Source organism: Aspergillus ibericus (assembly GCF_003184845.1).
Source record: "Aspergillus ibericus CBS 121593 unplaced genomic scaffold BO80scaffold_1, whole genome shotgun sequence".
Lineage (NCBI taxonomy): Eukaryota > Fungi > Ascomycota > Eurotiomycetes > Eurotiales > Aspergillaceae > Aspergillus > Aspergillus ibericus.
The window spans coordinates 85791-100413 of record NW_020292099.1 but is presented as its reverse complement, the minus strand read 5'-3'; the positions used below and the strand labels follow the sequence as shown (position 1 = coordinate 100413).

At 53.8% G+C, this 14623-nt stretch overlaps 7 protein-coding genes across 7 annotated transcripts; 3 read left to right on the top strand and 4 right to left on the bottom strand.

Annotated features, from left to right (window-relative positions):
- Positions 1–489: 489 nt before the first annotated feature.
- BO80DRAFT_344052 (putative serine/threonine protein kinase) lies at positions 490–1551 on the bottom strand (the record flags this gene model as incomplete). The annotated part of the gene is made up of 1 exon (XM_025715257.1): positions 490–1551. One exon carries the CDS (start codon positions 1549–1551, stop codon positions 490–492), a length of 1062 nt encoding a protein of 353 aa, XP_025580402.1.
- Positions 1552–2916: 1365 nt separating this feature from the next.
- BO80DRAFT_395478 (uncharacterized protein) lies at positions 2917–3761 on the bottom strand (the record flags this gene model as incomplete). Its single annotated transcript, XM_025717315.1, has 2 exons — positions 2917–3481; positions 3587–3761. The coding sequence occupies 2 exons, from the start codon at positions 3759–3761 to the stop codon at positions 3027–3029; spliced, it is 630 nt and encodes a 209-aa protein (XP_025580401.1). The 3' UTR covers positions 2917–3026.
- Positions 3762–3951: 190 nt separating this feature from the next.
- On the top strand, positions 3952–6044 carry BO80DRAFT_460328 (spermidine synthase). The gene is made up of 3 exons (XM_025722387.1): positions 3952–5114; positions 5170–5464; positions 5521–6044. The coding sequence occupies exons 1-3, from the start codon at positions 4177–4179 to the stop codon at positions 5917–5919; spliced, it is 1632 nt and encodes a 543-aa protein (XP_025580400.1). The 5' UTR covers positions 3952–4176; the 3' UTR covers positions 5920–6044.
- Positions 6045–6455: 411 nt separating this feature from the next.
- BO80DRAFT_544 (dynein family protein) lies at positions 6456–8622 on the bottom strand. The gene is made up of 6 exons (XM_025724592.1): positions 8358–8622; positions 8116–8277; positions 7657–8039; positions 7499–7592; positions 6826–7451; positions 6456–6772 (listed from the first exon to the last, which is right to left on the bottom strand). Exons 1-6 carry the CDS (start codon positions 8512–8514, stop codon positions 6626–6628), a joined length of 1569 nt encoding a protein of 522 aa, XP_025580399.1. The 5' UTR covers positions 8515–8622; the 3' UTR covers positions 6456–6625.
- Positions 8623–8778: 156 nt separating this feature from the next.
- On the top strand, positions 8779–10124 carry BO80DRAFT_574 (uncharacterized protein). The gene is made up of 2 exons (XM_025724613.1): positions 8779–9097; positions 9157–10124. Exons 1-2 carry the CDS (start codon positions 9042–9044, stop codon positions 9956–9958), a joined length of 858 nt encoding a protein of 285 aa, XP_025580398.1. The 5' UTR covers positions 8779–9041; the 3' UTR covers positions 9959–10124.
- Positions 9947–11816, bottom strand: BO80DRAFT_498228 (phosphatidylinositol-3,5-bisphosphate binding protein HSV2). The gene is made up of 5 exons (XM_025724123.1): positions 11582–11816; positions 11462–11500; positions 11298–11395; positions 10881–11237; positions 9947–10820 (listed from the first exon to the last, which is right to left on the bottom strand). Exons 1-5 carry the CDS (start codon positions 11688–11690, stop codon positions 10290–10292), a joined length of 1134 nt encoding a protein of 377 aa, XP_025580397.1. The 5' UTR covers positions 11691–11816; the 3' UTR covers positions 9947–10289.
- A 1410-nt stretch (positions 11817–13226) lies between these two features.
- Positions 13227–14580, top strand: aspA (putative septin AspA; the record flags this gene model as incomplete). The annotated part of the gene is made up of 5 exons (XM_025715240.1): positions 13227–13302; positions 13365–13481; positions 13538–13629; positions 13693–14285; positions 14343–14580. 5 exons carry the CDS (start codon positions 13227–13229, stop codon positions 14578–14580), a joined length of 1116 nt encoding a protein of 371 aa, XP_025580396.1.
- Positions 14581–14623: the final 43 nt, after the last annotated feature.

Here is a 14623-nt window from a genome sequence, read left to right as displayed (position 1 = left end):
TAGATAAACCGCCCGCCACCCACTCATCCATCTGGATCTCTCCCTGCATGAGATATGTAAAACGACATATATAGAACGTAAGATGATGTGCTGGTATATCGGGATTGCAGGAGATCCAAGAGGTATTTCGTGGGATCGGTCGTCGGGGGCTTCGTCATCGTCGTCGTCGTCGTCGGCGACGACGTTGGTATTGTTATAGTTGTCCTTTGTTCTTAAGACATGGACAATAAGAGAAGAAGAAGAGGTATGTTCGATGTATTTGCAACATGCAATATATGTGCTGTTGAAGTCGGACTGATTATGTTGAGAAGGGGTTGCTGCCCTAGTTGGAGTATGTATGTCACTGGCTTGAAACGAAGCACTGTCCAAGTGGAAGATATATATATATGAATGTACGCTGAGAACACCATTGTTTCAGCATGGATCACTCAACCCCCCCAAAGAGTATGGTCTATGCTGGGCGAGCGTCCGGTTGTTGTTCACGACCGTCTATCTATTGACGGCCGACAGCGGCGCATCGACGTGCCTAGTCGAGTCCTCCGAGCCAGACACGATCCGATGGTCGTGTTGAATGATCGGGCGGGGATGAGGCCCAGTCGGATAATAAGTCAGCGAGCAGCATTCAACATCCTTGACGAACGGATCATTCAAGGCCTGATGGATGGTGATTCTGTTCCGCGGGTTGGGATTCAACATCTTGAGGAGCAGGACCATCATCTGAATGCACGGGTAGCGGGTGAGATCCGTCAACCCGCCACAATCGGGGTAATTGTTCCCATCGATGGCGCGGGTCGGGTCGACACGCATGAATGTTCGCCAGCTCTCGACGAACAGCTTGTACACCGTGTCATTCTCGGTCGCTGATTCCCAGGGAAACGGCATGCCCAGCATGGACAGCGCGACGTTGGCACAGCACCAGACGTCGACTTTGCGGGGATCGTACTCGATGCCGTGGTAGAAGACTTCGGGTGGCAGGTAGGCCAGGGTCCCGAAGAGGTCGCCGCCAGTGCACTTGACGAAGTGCTTGGGGCCCATGTTGGGGTCTCGGAAGACGTGACAGGCACCGAAATCGGCGATCTTGAGGACGCTGTCGCTGGTGATGAGCAGGTTCTCGGGTTTGATGTCGAGATGGGCGGTCCCTTGGCTGTGGAGGTTGGCGACGCCACGTAGGAGCTGCTTGAAAAGACAGAGCTGTTCCTGGGAGGGGAGGACTCGCTTGTTGATGAGGTCGCCGAGGTCACCTTGGTCACAGTACTCCATGACATAGCCTAGGTCGCCCTGCTTGGTGCAGAGGTCGACGACACTGACGACGTTGGGATGGCGAGCCCGTCGGGTGATGGTGTACTCGTGACGGATCCGATGATGCAGTACCCTTTTGGAGACGTGGGATGGCTTGAAGAACTCCTTGACGACGTAGGGGGACTTGTCTTTGCTGTGGCGTTTGTAGGCCATGCGAGCCCTTCCATAGGCACCGGAGCCAAGGGCCTTTCCTTTGCTCCTGAAGTAGCACTTTCTGCTCTTGGAGGTCTTCTTCAGTTCTTGCAGCACCATAGCCTCCTCGGAGGGTTCGCTGATGCTGGAGTTCTCGATGAGACTGACGGCCTCGAAGTCGCTGCTCTGGGGAGAGGGCATCCCCTGGGGTCGATCCTCCAGCTGGGTGATGCTGGGGCAGGGGGAGGGAGAGGTGAAGAGAGTCGACGTCGACATATCGACGGTTTAGTCGGGTATCTTAACGATACGCTTTGGGTAGGATGAGCAGATCTTCTTCTGCTCTCTGAGAGATGGGATATCAAAGATATCCTGGAAGAAAGGGGAGGGTAGCGAAGGACTGTCTTGCATAGAACGAGGGAGATGGCAAAGAAGAGAGAAAGCAACTGTTGTAGTTGATATCGTAAGGTATCAACGAGCAAGATGAAAGAGCTTGTGCTGTAGCTTGAGCTAACAACTATCTTCTAGAGCCAGTGGTGAACGAAAGAATGAAGGATGGAGGATGAAGAAATGTTGGGGGGAAAAGAAAGGAGCAGCCATAGATAAAGGGCAAACCAGGCTATGACGACTGCTGTCATCACGGCCTGTTGAGATGATTGAGGCAGGGCAAACTAGAACTATCTAGTAGACGACAGCAACCTGATTGGCTCCCTGGAGGAGTCATCGCTCGAGACTGGGGCAAAAAGTTTACATCCCTGCGTACTTTGGACGTAACTGGCTTCCGGGGAAGAACATAGGGTTTATAACCATCGAGGGTATAGATGGTCCATGATTCACAGCGTGAGACATATTGGCATTGAATGGACATTCCGAGACTCGGCATCAAGTTGACTATTGAATCTATTGAATGGCAAGGCAAGTCCGTGAGTCCAGGACTTCACTGTATGCAAGACTAGAGGTAATCACAGCTGACATTGATCTATAGATGTGAGTCAACATACTATTCATAGAATGCCTCATGATGTACGGGGTATACTCCAACCCCATTGAACTATAAAATGACTAAGACATCCGAGTAGTAGTCTTCTCCTGCCCCTACAGCGCACAATCCCAGTCGTGACGATCACCGACGTCAGCCCCAACGGCCGGCCCAGAGGCTTCTGGATGAGTCAACTGACTCAATTAAACACTGGGTTGGGGAGCGCTGGATGACCAGTGTCGAAGGCACGTGACGTAGCCGAGGCCGATGCCGACTGCCAGATGCATCCGTGTCGAGGCCATGTTGCCATCTTGTTCTAGCGTGCAAGTGAAAACAGCCTGTCCAATGAGACGATGAATTCTCGCAGTTGCAGAAACAGACCTCATTGGTTGAGTAACCTCAAGGTAATGAGGCATGGTCCCGTCCGCAAGGCCGCACTTCCAGCGTAGCAGCAATTGCCCGCAACAAATCAAGAAGCTGCAAAGCAGTGATGTAAAGGGCTGCAGGTAAGTATGCATTCTCCAGACAAATGATGGCATATGGCATAGACAACCAAGGTCCCTAAATGCTCGAGCCGTCTGGCACGCATGAGCAAACCGAAGTATCCTGGCCTGGCGGCTCAAAAGTCCTGTACTCCCGTCTCGCCTTGTAGGTGAGACTTGATATCCCCCTCGTCTGCTCCATCAACAAGCCACTCCGGCTCTTCATCGTCAAAGTATTTGTCTTGCTCGACGGTCCAATCATCGTATTCATCATTGTTGTCGACCGTGGTATAATCAAAATCGTCGTCCTCACCCCGCAAAAACCGCAAGGTCATCTCCCACCGCCACGACTTCTCGCCTTCTTCTTTATTGGGAGGAATCTCGTCTCGGTCTTCCGCGAGGATCTCTCCGTTGGGGCCTCGGGTATAGCTGAACATGGCGTGAGGATCGGGGTGGGAAAGCGCCTCGAATTTGGCCTCAGATCTACACAGGTCCGCTTGCAGCACACCCGAGAAGCCTTTGGCACGTCCTTCCGCCTCCCTTTCGGCTGGGGTCTGAAACCGACGGATTAAACGATCATACAGTAACGGGTCTGCAGGCTGGAGTGTTAGCTTGGCTTTATCACCCCCTGTCAGCGACAGGGTGACTGAAGATGAAACCCCTCAGTCTGGAGAAGAGGAAGACAGAGCGAGCGGACCGGCTAGCTCGAGATCAGCAGAGAAATACTCCGGGTGCATGTCCAGGTAGCGCTTGCGACGGTTTTTGACTCGGGTTCCCGCCGATGGGGACTGCGCTCTTGTCGCGGGGGTGAGCTCCATTTGGGGCCGGTCTGCATTGGCATTGACGCCTGTACCCGTGGGGAAACGAGGCATAATGTGCGGGGAATCGCAATGCAGTAGATGGGAGACAAAGCAGAGGGAAGACCGAAGGCCAGGGAGCTGAGGTGGGATGATGTTTCTCGCGCGGGGAACTAAACCGCTTCGGGCCGGAAGCACGCGGGCGGCAAATTATTATGATTAATACGATGATTATCTGGGTTGTTTCTCAGCTCAGACGTCGCTCCAACGAATGACAGTCCGCAGACCAGTCGACTTTTCTATCTGAGAAGAATTGGTAAGCCTAGTTGCGTTCCACTCGGTTTCAGATCTGGCTACGGGGCCCAGGGTCTATTGTCTGGGCCCGTGGTTGCTGGCTTCCGTCCGTTAAATAGGAGCCACATATTCCACGACCTATACTGACCGGGCTTCAGAACACCCTCAATTGATCGGTCTCAGAGGTCGGACACCCATGTTTTCTCTTGCTGGTCTCTTGCAGCAGCCCACCACCCGGCAGCTGCTGGCTGGCACGGCTCTGCTGTTTCTGACGGCCTTCTACTCGCCATTGACGGTGTTGATGCTGACTCCGGTGTATGGATCGGCCCCTGCGCACATTTTCCATCCCTATGGATTGGCGCTCATTGGCGCCGCTGGATGGTTTTTGAAGGACCAAATCCAGCGACTGACAGGCCGCCAGGCCCTCTATCTGGTCCCCGTCATCGCATTCTGGGTCCCTACCGTCCAAAGTTTCTTGTTCGCATCCAGCTCTGTCCTGGGCAATCCATTTGGAGCTGTCGTCACCGAGGTCATCTCCTACTACCCTCTGGTTCTGCTCTCCGTGGCCTGCGCTGGTAAGTTGGTGCAGGCGGGCTTGGATCTGGGCCGGCACGGCGAGGCCGTCGTCGAGCATGTTCCGCTCGTGGTCACCTATGTCATCTACAAGACGGGCGAGAAGTTTGCCAAGTTGTTTCTGGCCAAGTTCATTGGCACGACCTTCTTCTTTTCCCGTGCTGGTCTCCAACTGTTGCTCCCAGCCCTGTATTCTGCCATCGCCCCTTCCAAGCTCTTGCTTCTCGCTATTCCATCCCTGCTCTTCTCCATGACATCCAACGTGCACATGAACTCTGGAGCCTTGAACTCTTACCTCAACGATGAGGGCTTCGACCTCTTGGCCCGCCAGGACTCCTCCACCGGCTACATCTCCGTTTTGGACAACTTGGGAGATGGGTTCCGTGTCATGCGTTGCGACCACAGTCTGCTCGGAGGACAGTGGACCAAGATGCCGCAAAACTACAACCCGGCCGTTATGGACCCGATCTACTCGGTATTCACCATGCTTGAGGCCGTCCGTCTGATTGAGACCGACCACGGCGAGCCTCGCGTGGATGCCAACAGCAAGGCGCTTGTCATGTAAGCACCTGCAGCTATCCTCACTCACCTAAGAACCACTCTAACATACGACCAGCGGCCTCGGAGTTGGCACCACGCCCTCTGCCTTGATCCACCACGGCATTGAAACCACCATCGTGGAGATCGACCCTGTCGTGCACAAGTTCGCCACCGAGTACTTCCACTTGCCCTCGAACCACATCGCCGTCATCGAAGACGCCACCACCTTCGTGAAGCGTACTCCCCCCGCCCAATACGACTACATCGTCCACGACGTCTTCACCGGCGGTGCCGAGCCCCTCGAACTCTTCACCCTCGAGTTCCTCGAAAACCTCGGCGCCCTCCTCAAAGACGACGGCGTCATCGCCATCGTAAGCCCCCTATCCCCCCTCCCTCCCCCCCAAGGCAACCCAACTAACCCCCCCAGAACTACGCCGGCGACATCTCCCTCTACCCGGCGGCCCTCACCGTCCGCACCATCCAACACGTCTTCCCCACCTGCCGCATCTTCCGCGAAGCCTCCGACTCGGACCTGACCACCGACTTCACCAACATGGTCATCTTCTGCAAGAAGAGCGCCGCCACCCCCCTCACCTTCCGCAACCCCGTCCCCGCCGACTTCATGGGCAGCAAGTTCCGTCAGACCTACCTGGTCCCGAAGCAGGAGATCGACATCAGCCGCTTCGAGCCCATCGAGAAAGGCGGTCGTCGCTTCCTCCTCTCTAAGGAAACTCATCTGCTTCATAAGTATCAGGATCGCGCTGCCCTGGAGCATTGGAATATTATGCGTCATGTGCTGCCGGATTTGGTTTGGGAGAATTGGTGATCTCCTGGCTAGGTGGTGTATGCTGCGTACTTAAGTGATTGTGTACCTGTCTGGTAAGAGGGTATATTCGGCTTTTATTTGGATTCAAATAGCTGTATTCCTAGGTTATGTTTTAGAAACAGAACAAATACTATGTAATTTTCGTTTTATGATACGTTTATCCTCTAGATAGTACTTAGTAGTCCGGTACAGGAAAACCACACCTTTTGGGCTAATCAAACAACTTAATTAGATTTCTATATTGATCGTAAGTAACTAGATAAAAGTGATAGTAACATTTTTGACTCCAGGGCCCGCTAATAAAGACACGTTCATCAATTAAAGACACCACCCATCCAAATGACCACACATACATCCACTCATCCATCGACCAGATAATGAACTAACGCAAGATAGAAAACAGAGAAGGACACACACAAAAAGTAAGAAAAAGAAAAGAAAAGGAATAAAAGGATAATATTGAAAATCTGTGATTCATCTCATCTCCGACTCCTATAAAAAATCCAGCCTAAGCCATTCTGGTATCACAAACGAACGAGAAAGCGAAAACGAGATGTCACTGCACCAAGCCAGAGCGCTCCCACCTCTCCTACCTCCCTTCATCCAATAGGTATGTGTATGTATGTACTGCATGCAAAGGTGGAATAAAATTACAATCCAACAACAAGCTTTCTCCCCACGAGTGAATTGATGATGCTGATGGAGTTCATGCGGAGGGGCTGCCGCGGGGACTGGCCCCCGGTTTCTTGACGAGGCCGGCGAAGAAGTTCGCCAGGGCTTGGTTGTGGGCTTTTTCGTCGCCGGCGGAGGTGGTGAGGGTTTCTTTCCTTTGGGCGCGGCTGGCTTCTCGTTCCTGTGGGTTGGAGTGGTTAGATGGATTTGGTTGGGTTGGCAGGGAAGGCTTACTTTGAGCTTCCGGAGCATGTCGTCGGCGTCGACTTGGATTCCGCCCATGTTGAACTGCACCGGGCCAATATGCTCGTTGACGCGGCCGTTGTCGTCGAGTGGTGACATCTCGAGCTGTGGGACCTTCTTCGCGGCGCGGTCTTTCTCGTCGTCTGCCTTCAGTTGCTCGAGGACCTCGAGTTGCTTGGTCAGGAAACTTTGCATGTCGGAGGTGTCCACTTCGACCTTGTTTCCGTTCCGCTGGCTGCCGGGATGTGCCATCGATGTGTCCCGCTTGGGGTCCGTGATGGTCTGCTCGAAGATCGCCACGGCGCTGGTGCCATCGTCCATTGTATTCGTGGGGTCTTCGGGCTTACTCTCGTCCACTTCATTGGTGAGTGGCTCGGGAGGATCCTGGATCTCGATCGACCATGCTGTTGATACACCCTCCATGTCAAAACCTTCGCGAATAATCCGGATTTTGCCCCAAGAATCCCAATTTGACGGAACCAGAATCTTGTCCCGGTCGATCACATTATGTTTGAGCGACTGTCTTTTTAGTAGGGAGTGTATGCCAAGTGAGGAGTGTATTAGGCTCTGCAGGGAGTTTGCAAGGAAGGGGGTGGTGTAAATCAATGACGCGCCATCTGTTATCGATTAGAAGGGAGCTCAACCGGAGTGACTACTGCCTTACGCTTTAGTAGTAATGTTCTCATAAACTGGAGGATGAAGTCAAATTGCTCTTCGTGCCATCCATGGTCCTTTTCCAGCTTCTCGATCTTATCTGCCTGTGAATGCGAACAATCTCATCAGTATCACAGCTGCTTGAAAGTCTGCAACGGACCAACGTACCCCTTGGCAGACGACACACATGGGGATCCCGAGCCCCTCGTCCCATTCGCCGGGTCCCAGCGGTATCGTCACAGGCCCGCCCGAGCTGGTAAATCCTTGTGCGCCTCCCGAACTCGGATCCATGCCTCGTTTCCGATCCCGCCACTCCGTGAGATTCTCTTCCATAACGATCTTCGTCTCGTCGTCAAGCGATATGAGCACATGTCGGAGAAGGCGGACCCATTCCCGGAGTCGCCGAATCCATGTCCACGGGTCTGACCAGTCCAGCAGGATCACGACGAGGGTTTCCGGAATCGACTGAGGGGTCAGGAGCGGTTTGAGAAGGGGGGCGAACGATAGAGACGGTTCAGAGAGTAAGTATGCGGAGACGCGCGCCAGAGTATCTATTCGCCGAGCACCATTCTTTCAGCATCCATCCAACACAACAAGCTATTCGCATTCATCCAGGAGATCAATTACCTTCGTGGTCCGCATCGAGCACATCCTGATATGTATATCCCAGAGCGAACTGGTTGGCGACCGGCGGTACCCTCCCCTTTCGCTTCTCATTTGACAAGCTAGGGTCCGACGAATCCGCGGCGAGTGTGTCTAAAAATTCTCTTTGACTCTCAGGCGTGCCACCTGGGAACAGTCCAGCTATTAGCGACCCAGAACGTAAAAAGTCGAGAACACCGAGGGCGGCGGAAACTAGGTCTTCACACCTAGGATAAGCAGGTTCTTCTCAGGCAGACGCTTTCCATTCGCGACACTATCCAGCATAGACGACCAGATGTTCTTCTTGGGGCCATCCTTGCTCGACGGCCGGCTATTGTTTCCGGTGCCGAACCTGGACCCGGGTATTTGGCTGGACGCCGACATTGTGTGTTCGAATTCGACTAGGCTCAGTTGGCGCAGACCATGCCAAGTAACGTTCAAGCGGAGGTGAGATTATCCCGACGGCTTTGACGCGTGAGCCGCGGAGTTTGGAGGGATGGTGGATATCGGGACCAGCCAGCGGATTGGGGTCAGGGGAATCTGGCGTAGGGGTCGATCTGGAGCGATCAAGGCGGGACCGCGACCGAATTTCCCACCCGAATGAGCGGGACCGTAGATAAGCCTGCCGTTGCGTGTGAATCACACCGACGGTGGGGTGTCAGTTTCAGAGGAACGGCGGTTCTGTCGAGAAAGAACGCAAGTCGGACTCCCGTAAACAACAATCCAACAGTCGGCGTCCTTGCGGGTGGGACCCTCCCGCGGAGCCCAGCCCGTGATGTGCTGAACCTGCCAGTTTTCTGCGGCTTCCATCCTACCTCTCTCTCCTCTTTCCGCCCATCGCCACAGCTATCCTTGGTCCGAACTTTGCTAGCTGGGGTGTACTGTCTCGCTCGCGCGACCCCTGAATTAATATGAATAATATCCGTCAAGTCCAAGCGCTCAACAAGCGCGAATTGGAAAATGCCGTGTATGTTCGGCACCTCAGCCCAGACCACTGCTTTTACTAACCTCTGCGGATGGCATTAGACCTCCCGAAGCTTCCTGGCATGCAGACTACAGAGACACCGCTTACATCTACATCGGTGGACTACCATTCGATCTCTCCGAGGGTGATATTGTAACTATCTTTTCGCAGTACGGCGAGCCAGTCCACGTAAATCTGATGCGCGACAAAGAGACTGGCAAGAGCCGAGGCTTTGCCTTCTTGAAATACGAGGATCAGCGCAGTACGGATCTCGCGGTTGACAATCTGGGTGGAGCGACAGTCCTAGGAAGGGTGCTGCGCGTGGATCACACGAGATACAAGCGCCGCGACGACGAGGAGGAAACGGACAATGTCGCAAAGCTGATGGGTGACACGACCGGCAAGGACCATGATGACACGGATGATGAGCGACGAAAGCGGAGGAAGAGAAGGACCAGTGAAGACGAGCCCCGAAGGCGACCTCTGCTCAAGGAGGAGATCGAGCTAGAGGAGCTGATCAAGAACCACGATGAGGAGGACCCGATGAAGGAGTTCCTGATCGAGGAGAAGAAAGAGGAGATAGCGCGAGCCTTGAAAAAGGTACACAGCAGCGAGAAGTCATCACGGAGACGAGACAGCCGCGAGAGATCAAGCCGCCATCACCGTTCTCACCGTCGACGACACGACGACGACCGCGATTCGGAGAGAAGACGCCGAGACCACCGGTCGCCTAGGAGGGAAGAGCGATCGTACAGAACCAGGTCTCCGTCTAGAAGGGAGAGGTCCGACAGAGATAGGACCCCGGTCGCATCGCGATCCCCCGAATCACGACGACACCGCGATAGACATGATCGGCAACGTTAATTGTCGCAAAACAGCTATTCAACTATTAAATATGCTATGACGGTTGAATCCTAAACTAATCTTGGCAGAGAGCCATCAAAAAAGATCTCCAAGACCTTTGTGGTGAAAGGTCTGTTTAATGCCTTAACCTGGAAATGCAAGCCGTGAAATCCTGCGCCATCCTGTTCCTGCTCATACGGTCTTGGGTCCATGCCTGGATCTGTGCTGTGGCATGCGTAAGGTCATCAGCATACGGCTGTTTGCCCGTGCCGGAACGACTGTTGTCCTGGTACAAACCGCATAGGTAGTGCTGTGAATATCAACTCTTGATTCCGCGGGACCAACGGAATTCTCAGCTCCCTCCCAAATATCTCTTCCAGCCTTCTCTCAAACAGTACCGCTTCCCATCGTCTCCGTCGCGAAGAACGAATTTTTCCCAACGAGCATCCCTGCCGGAACCGATAACAAGGATGGTTCTGTCATCGGGCCAACCGATCACACCCTTTGACGGTCCCCCAAACGAGGTACCCAGGGGCGGAACATACAGTGAACCAGGTGGCGCTTCATCGCCGATCTCAAAGTGGGCGCTTGCAAATGAATACACATCCGAGAAGACTCTTGGCAACAATGGGATCTTTCCAAGGATCCCCCATTTCTGGTTGGCTGATTCTTCGGTCGGGGAAGCTGTAGAATGAGACCGGTGCATAGGGATCCGAGGATGTGGGAGGTCAAATACGTGCAGGGTCGATTTATCAGATGTCACAGCTAAGAGAAGATTCGAGGGCGAAATGGCAAGCGAGAATATCACTGCGTGATCGACACCTCGTCGTAGCTCAGCCATCTTGGTGCAATTAGCTGTAGAAAAGACCCGTATCAAGGTCCCCTAGATTGTGTTTTGTCAGTAGTCCGCACTGCGTTCATAGCCATAGGACTAGGACCCTACCGCTTCGCTCGCTGTTGCCAACACCTGGCCATCCGGACTTAAAGTCATCGCGCGTAACGGCGTACTGTGTGCAGGGATGATACTGACATTCCCCGTTTCGAGCTCCACGAGTTGGACCTGGCCAGGCGACCGACCCGGAAAAGCGAGCAACTTCTGCCCCAAACAAGCCAGCCCCAGTGGGTTATCCGTCGTCTCGAAAACCGAGAGCTTCTGTGGCGGGTTGGAGAAGGCGAAGATGTGGATGCTATTTAGGAGGGCGACAACGATCCGTGATTTGGACAATCGAACGCCCAGGACCGACGTGCGGAATTCTAGCGTGATCACTGGTTTCTGCTTTGCGTCGTCCCAGATAACCAACTGCGAGGGATAAGTATAAGCGGCTTCTCACAAGCCAGGTAGGTATAGTAGCTCGCGCACCTTGTTCTGGGGAAACTTCGGCTGTCTACCTCCGCCCACGATAGCTAGGTAGTTCGACTGGTTGAGCATGGTGACTACACCGATGCCAGCATTGAAATCTGGAGGGAGGTGAGGGTCTTAGCGATCTGGAGCTTCAGGAGGCCCGGAGTGAAGTAGTCATATACCTCTGGATACTTTCAGCTCGCATGGTTGGGTGTTGAAAACTGTCCATCAAGATCATTCTGTTCTCAGCTTGTTATCCTGATAGAGAATCTAGATGCAGGAGGCGCATGGTCCAGACTTACCACAGAAGCCGGTGTCCAAGCCCACGGCGAAGCAGGAATTATCATTGTTGAAGGTAGCGGAGAGTGAGAACGGCCCCACCGACTCATCGATCACTTGTCGCGTATTCATCCTGGAAGCCAGGAACAGAAGCCATGAGAGCCCTTGATGTTGAAAGTACACAGTACAGGGTAGGCAGGAAACTAGAAGATCGACGGCGGTCGCTGACCTCACCCGGGCATCAGTAGATAAGGTCCGGGGTCCGCTTTTGGCTGGGGATGCCGGAAGAGCTGCGGATTCCGGAGCCAATAAACGGCTGGCACGGAATGGTGACTTGGGCACCGGAGACTCCATGCACATCATCCATTTTCATTCGACGGACAGGGTTCCTTGGTGAGGTCCAAGGGAAATGAAATACCTCCTCTGACAACGACGTGATTCGAACCCGCGCGGTCAATTTACCCTCGGGGATGATGATAGCATATCATTTCATGCCTGAGGCAGAAGTTTTCAGGCGATTATTGCGTATTGTATCCAAGTCATGCTTACCGCTACGGCGGCCCGCAGCGACCCACGGCGGCGGTGGAAACGCCTTCTGCTGCCCCCGACCCCTGAGAAGAACCGGGGGAGGGCACAGAAGCTAGCCAAACAGTGCAGCAACCGCCTATGCTTTAAACCCCTTGGGTTGTCGCTCTGGACTCAGGCGAACAGGTTAGTGGAGAGTATGTGACTCGACTCAAAGTAACTAATCACATGGTGAGGCCAAGCCCACTGAACGGTGTGGAGACCTGGAGGGTGTGGCCTTCGTTGAAAGACAATAATTGATGATCACGGCGTCCCCAGATTGGACAGGTACCATTGTGGTGATGGAGGTACCCAATTACCCAAATACCGGGCCTGGGCGTAGATGGAGTACCTCTGAGTATCGAATGGCCACTTAGTACTCCATTCTCCGTACAGTAACCGTGCCTGGCGCCCATCCATGGGTGGTCGTAAGTGGTACGACCAGTAAGTATCAGGTACGATGCTCAGTTTACGGGTGGTACCAATATTACCAGCGACCGAACAATCTGGAGAAGGAGCGACGGCGGTGATTGGGCGATGGGGCACTGCAGGGTGAAAGGGGGCAGCCGTGACCGTAAGAGGCGAACGGGAGTGAAATCCAATGCGTTTCCCCCCCCCTAACTCCCCTAACTGCCAGATCAGTAGCAAGTGCCAGCCAAACGGCTCTCGGTCACTCCAGCTTGCCTGAGTCCGTCCCGTCGAACCTCAGGGGAGCAACGCTGCCATCCATCTCATCCCATCCCATCCCATCCATCCAACCTTCATTCCACCCTCTCTCTCCTCCATTCCTTTCCTTTGGCTCAACAACTCCTTCATCCTGGTCCCTGCCACTCGCTTTCTCCCTCCCATTTTCTTCAATTTCGTCTTCTCTCTTCTTTAGTTTCTTCCATTCCTCCCCTTTTTAATCCACCATGTCTTTCAACGCGGTATGTTGCTTCCTTCCCCTTTCTGGCCTTGTTGCTCTGAAGCCTATCCACGACCACCCCTCTTTCCCCCCCAACCCACCCCTCCAATGGTGTCCGGGACCACCTCATACTTTTCTTATCTGTCTTCAGGCTCTTGGCCAGAGGGTGTCCATGGTTAATTTCCTGCTCTAATCCTTAGATGAAGCTCCGTCGCAAGAAAAATGTCAAGAAGGGTATCCAGTTCTGTCTGATGGTCTGTGGTGCCAGCGGAACCGGTATGTGCTGGATTGTGCAATTCGCTTTCATTGCAGGATTGACCGGGTTTCTCTTTCGACAGGACGTACCACCTTCGTCAACACTCTTTGTGGAAAGAAGGTCCTAGAGGGCAAGGACTCCGACGACCCTGCCAACGCTCACATTGAGGAGGGTGTCCGCATCAAGCCCGTTACAGTTGGTAAGTTACCGACAAAGGGACCGGGAGGATACACGGCGCTAATAATATCTCGAAAGAGCTCGAATTGGACGACGAAGGCACTCGCATCTCTCTCACCATCGTTGATACCCCCGGGTTCGGAGACCAGATTGACAACGAAGCAAGGCACGTGGACCCGGCCGTCTTCTCAGCGCCCCATGGCAAAAACTGACCGTCCCACAGCTTCGGCGAGATTGTCGGATACCTTGAGCGCCAATACGATGACATCCTTGCGGAGGAATCACGAATCAAGCGTAACCCCCGCTTCAGGGACAACCGTGTTCACGTGCTCCTGTACTTCATCACACCGACCGGCCATGGACTGCGTGAGCTGGACATTGAATTGATGAAGCGCCTTTCTCCCCGTGTCAACGTTATTCCCGTCATCGGCAAGGCCGACTCCCTCACCCCCGCCGAATTGGCCGAATCCAAGAAGCTGATCATGGAGGATATTGAGCACTACCGCATTCCGGTTTACAACTTCCCTTACGATATCGAGGAGGACGATGAGGATACCGTTGAGGAGAATGCTGAGCTGCGTGGTCTGATGCCATTTGCCATTGTTGGCTCCGAAGACTTCGTCGAGATCGACGGCAAGAAAGTACGAGCCCGGCAATATCCTTGGGGTGTCGTGGATGTCGAAAACCCCCGTCACTCGGATTTCTTGGCTATCCGCAGCGCTCTTCTCCACAGCCATCTGGCAGATCTCAAGGAGATTACCCACGATTTCCTTTACGAAAACTACCGTACCGAGAAGCTCAGCAAGAGCGTCGACGGTGCTACTCCGTACGTATCCCGGACTGCTATCGTGATATTGAGACCGACGCTAACCCATAGCCACAGTACACAAGACTCCTCGATGAACCCAGAAGACCTAGCATCTCAGTCCGTTAGACTGAAGGAGGAGCAGCTTCGCCGCGAGGAAGAGAAACTCCGCGAGATCGAGCTGAAGGTGCAGCGCGAGATCGCTGAGAAACGCCAGGAACTGCTGGCTCGTGAGAGTCAGCTGAGGGAGATCGAGGCTCGCATGGCGCGTGAGGCTAGCCAAAGCCAGGTTGATAGCACCAACGGCGATGCTTGAACCCCCCGCTGACCCTGTCCCCTGGGGATGAACGAATCTTGCA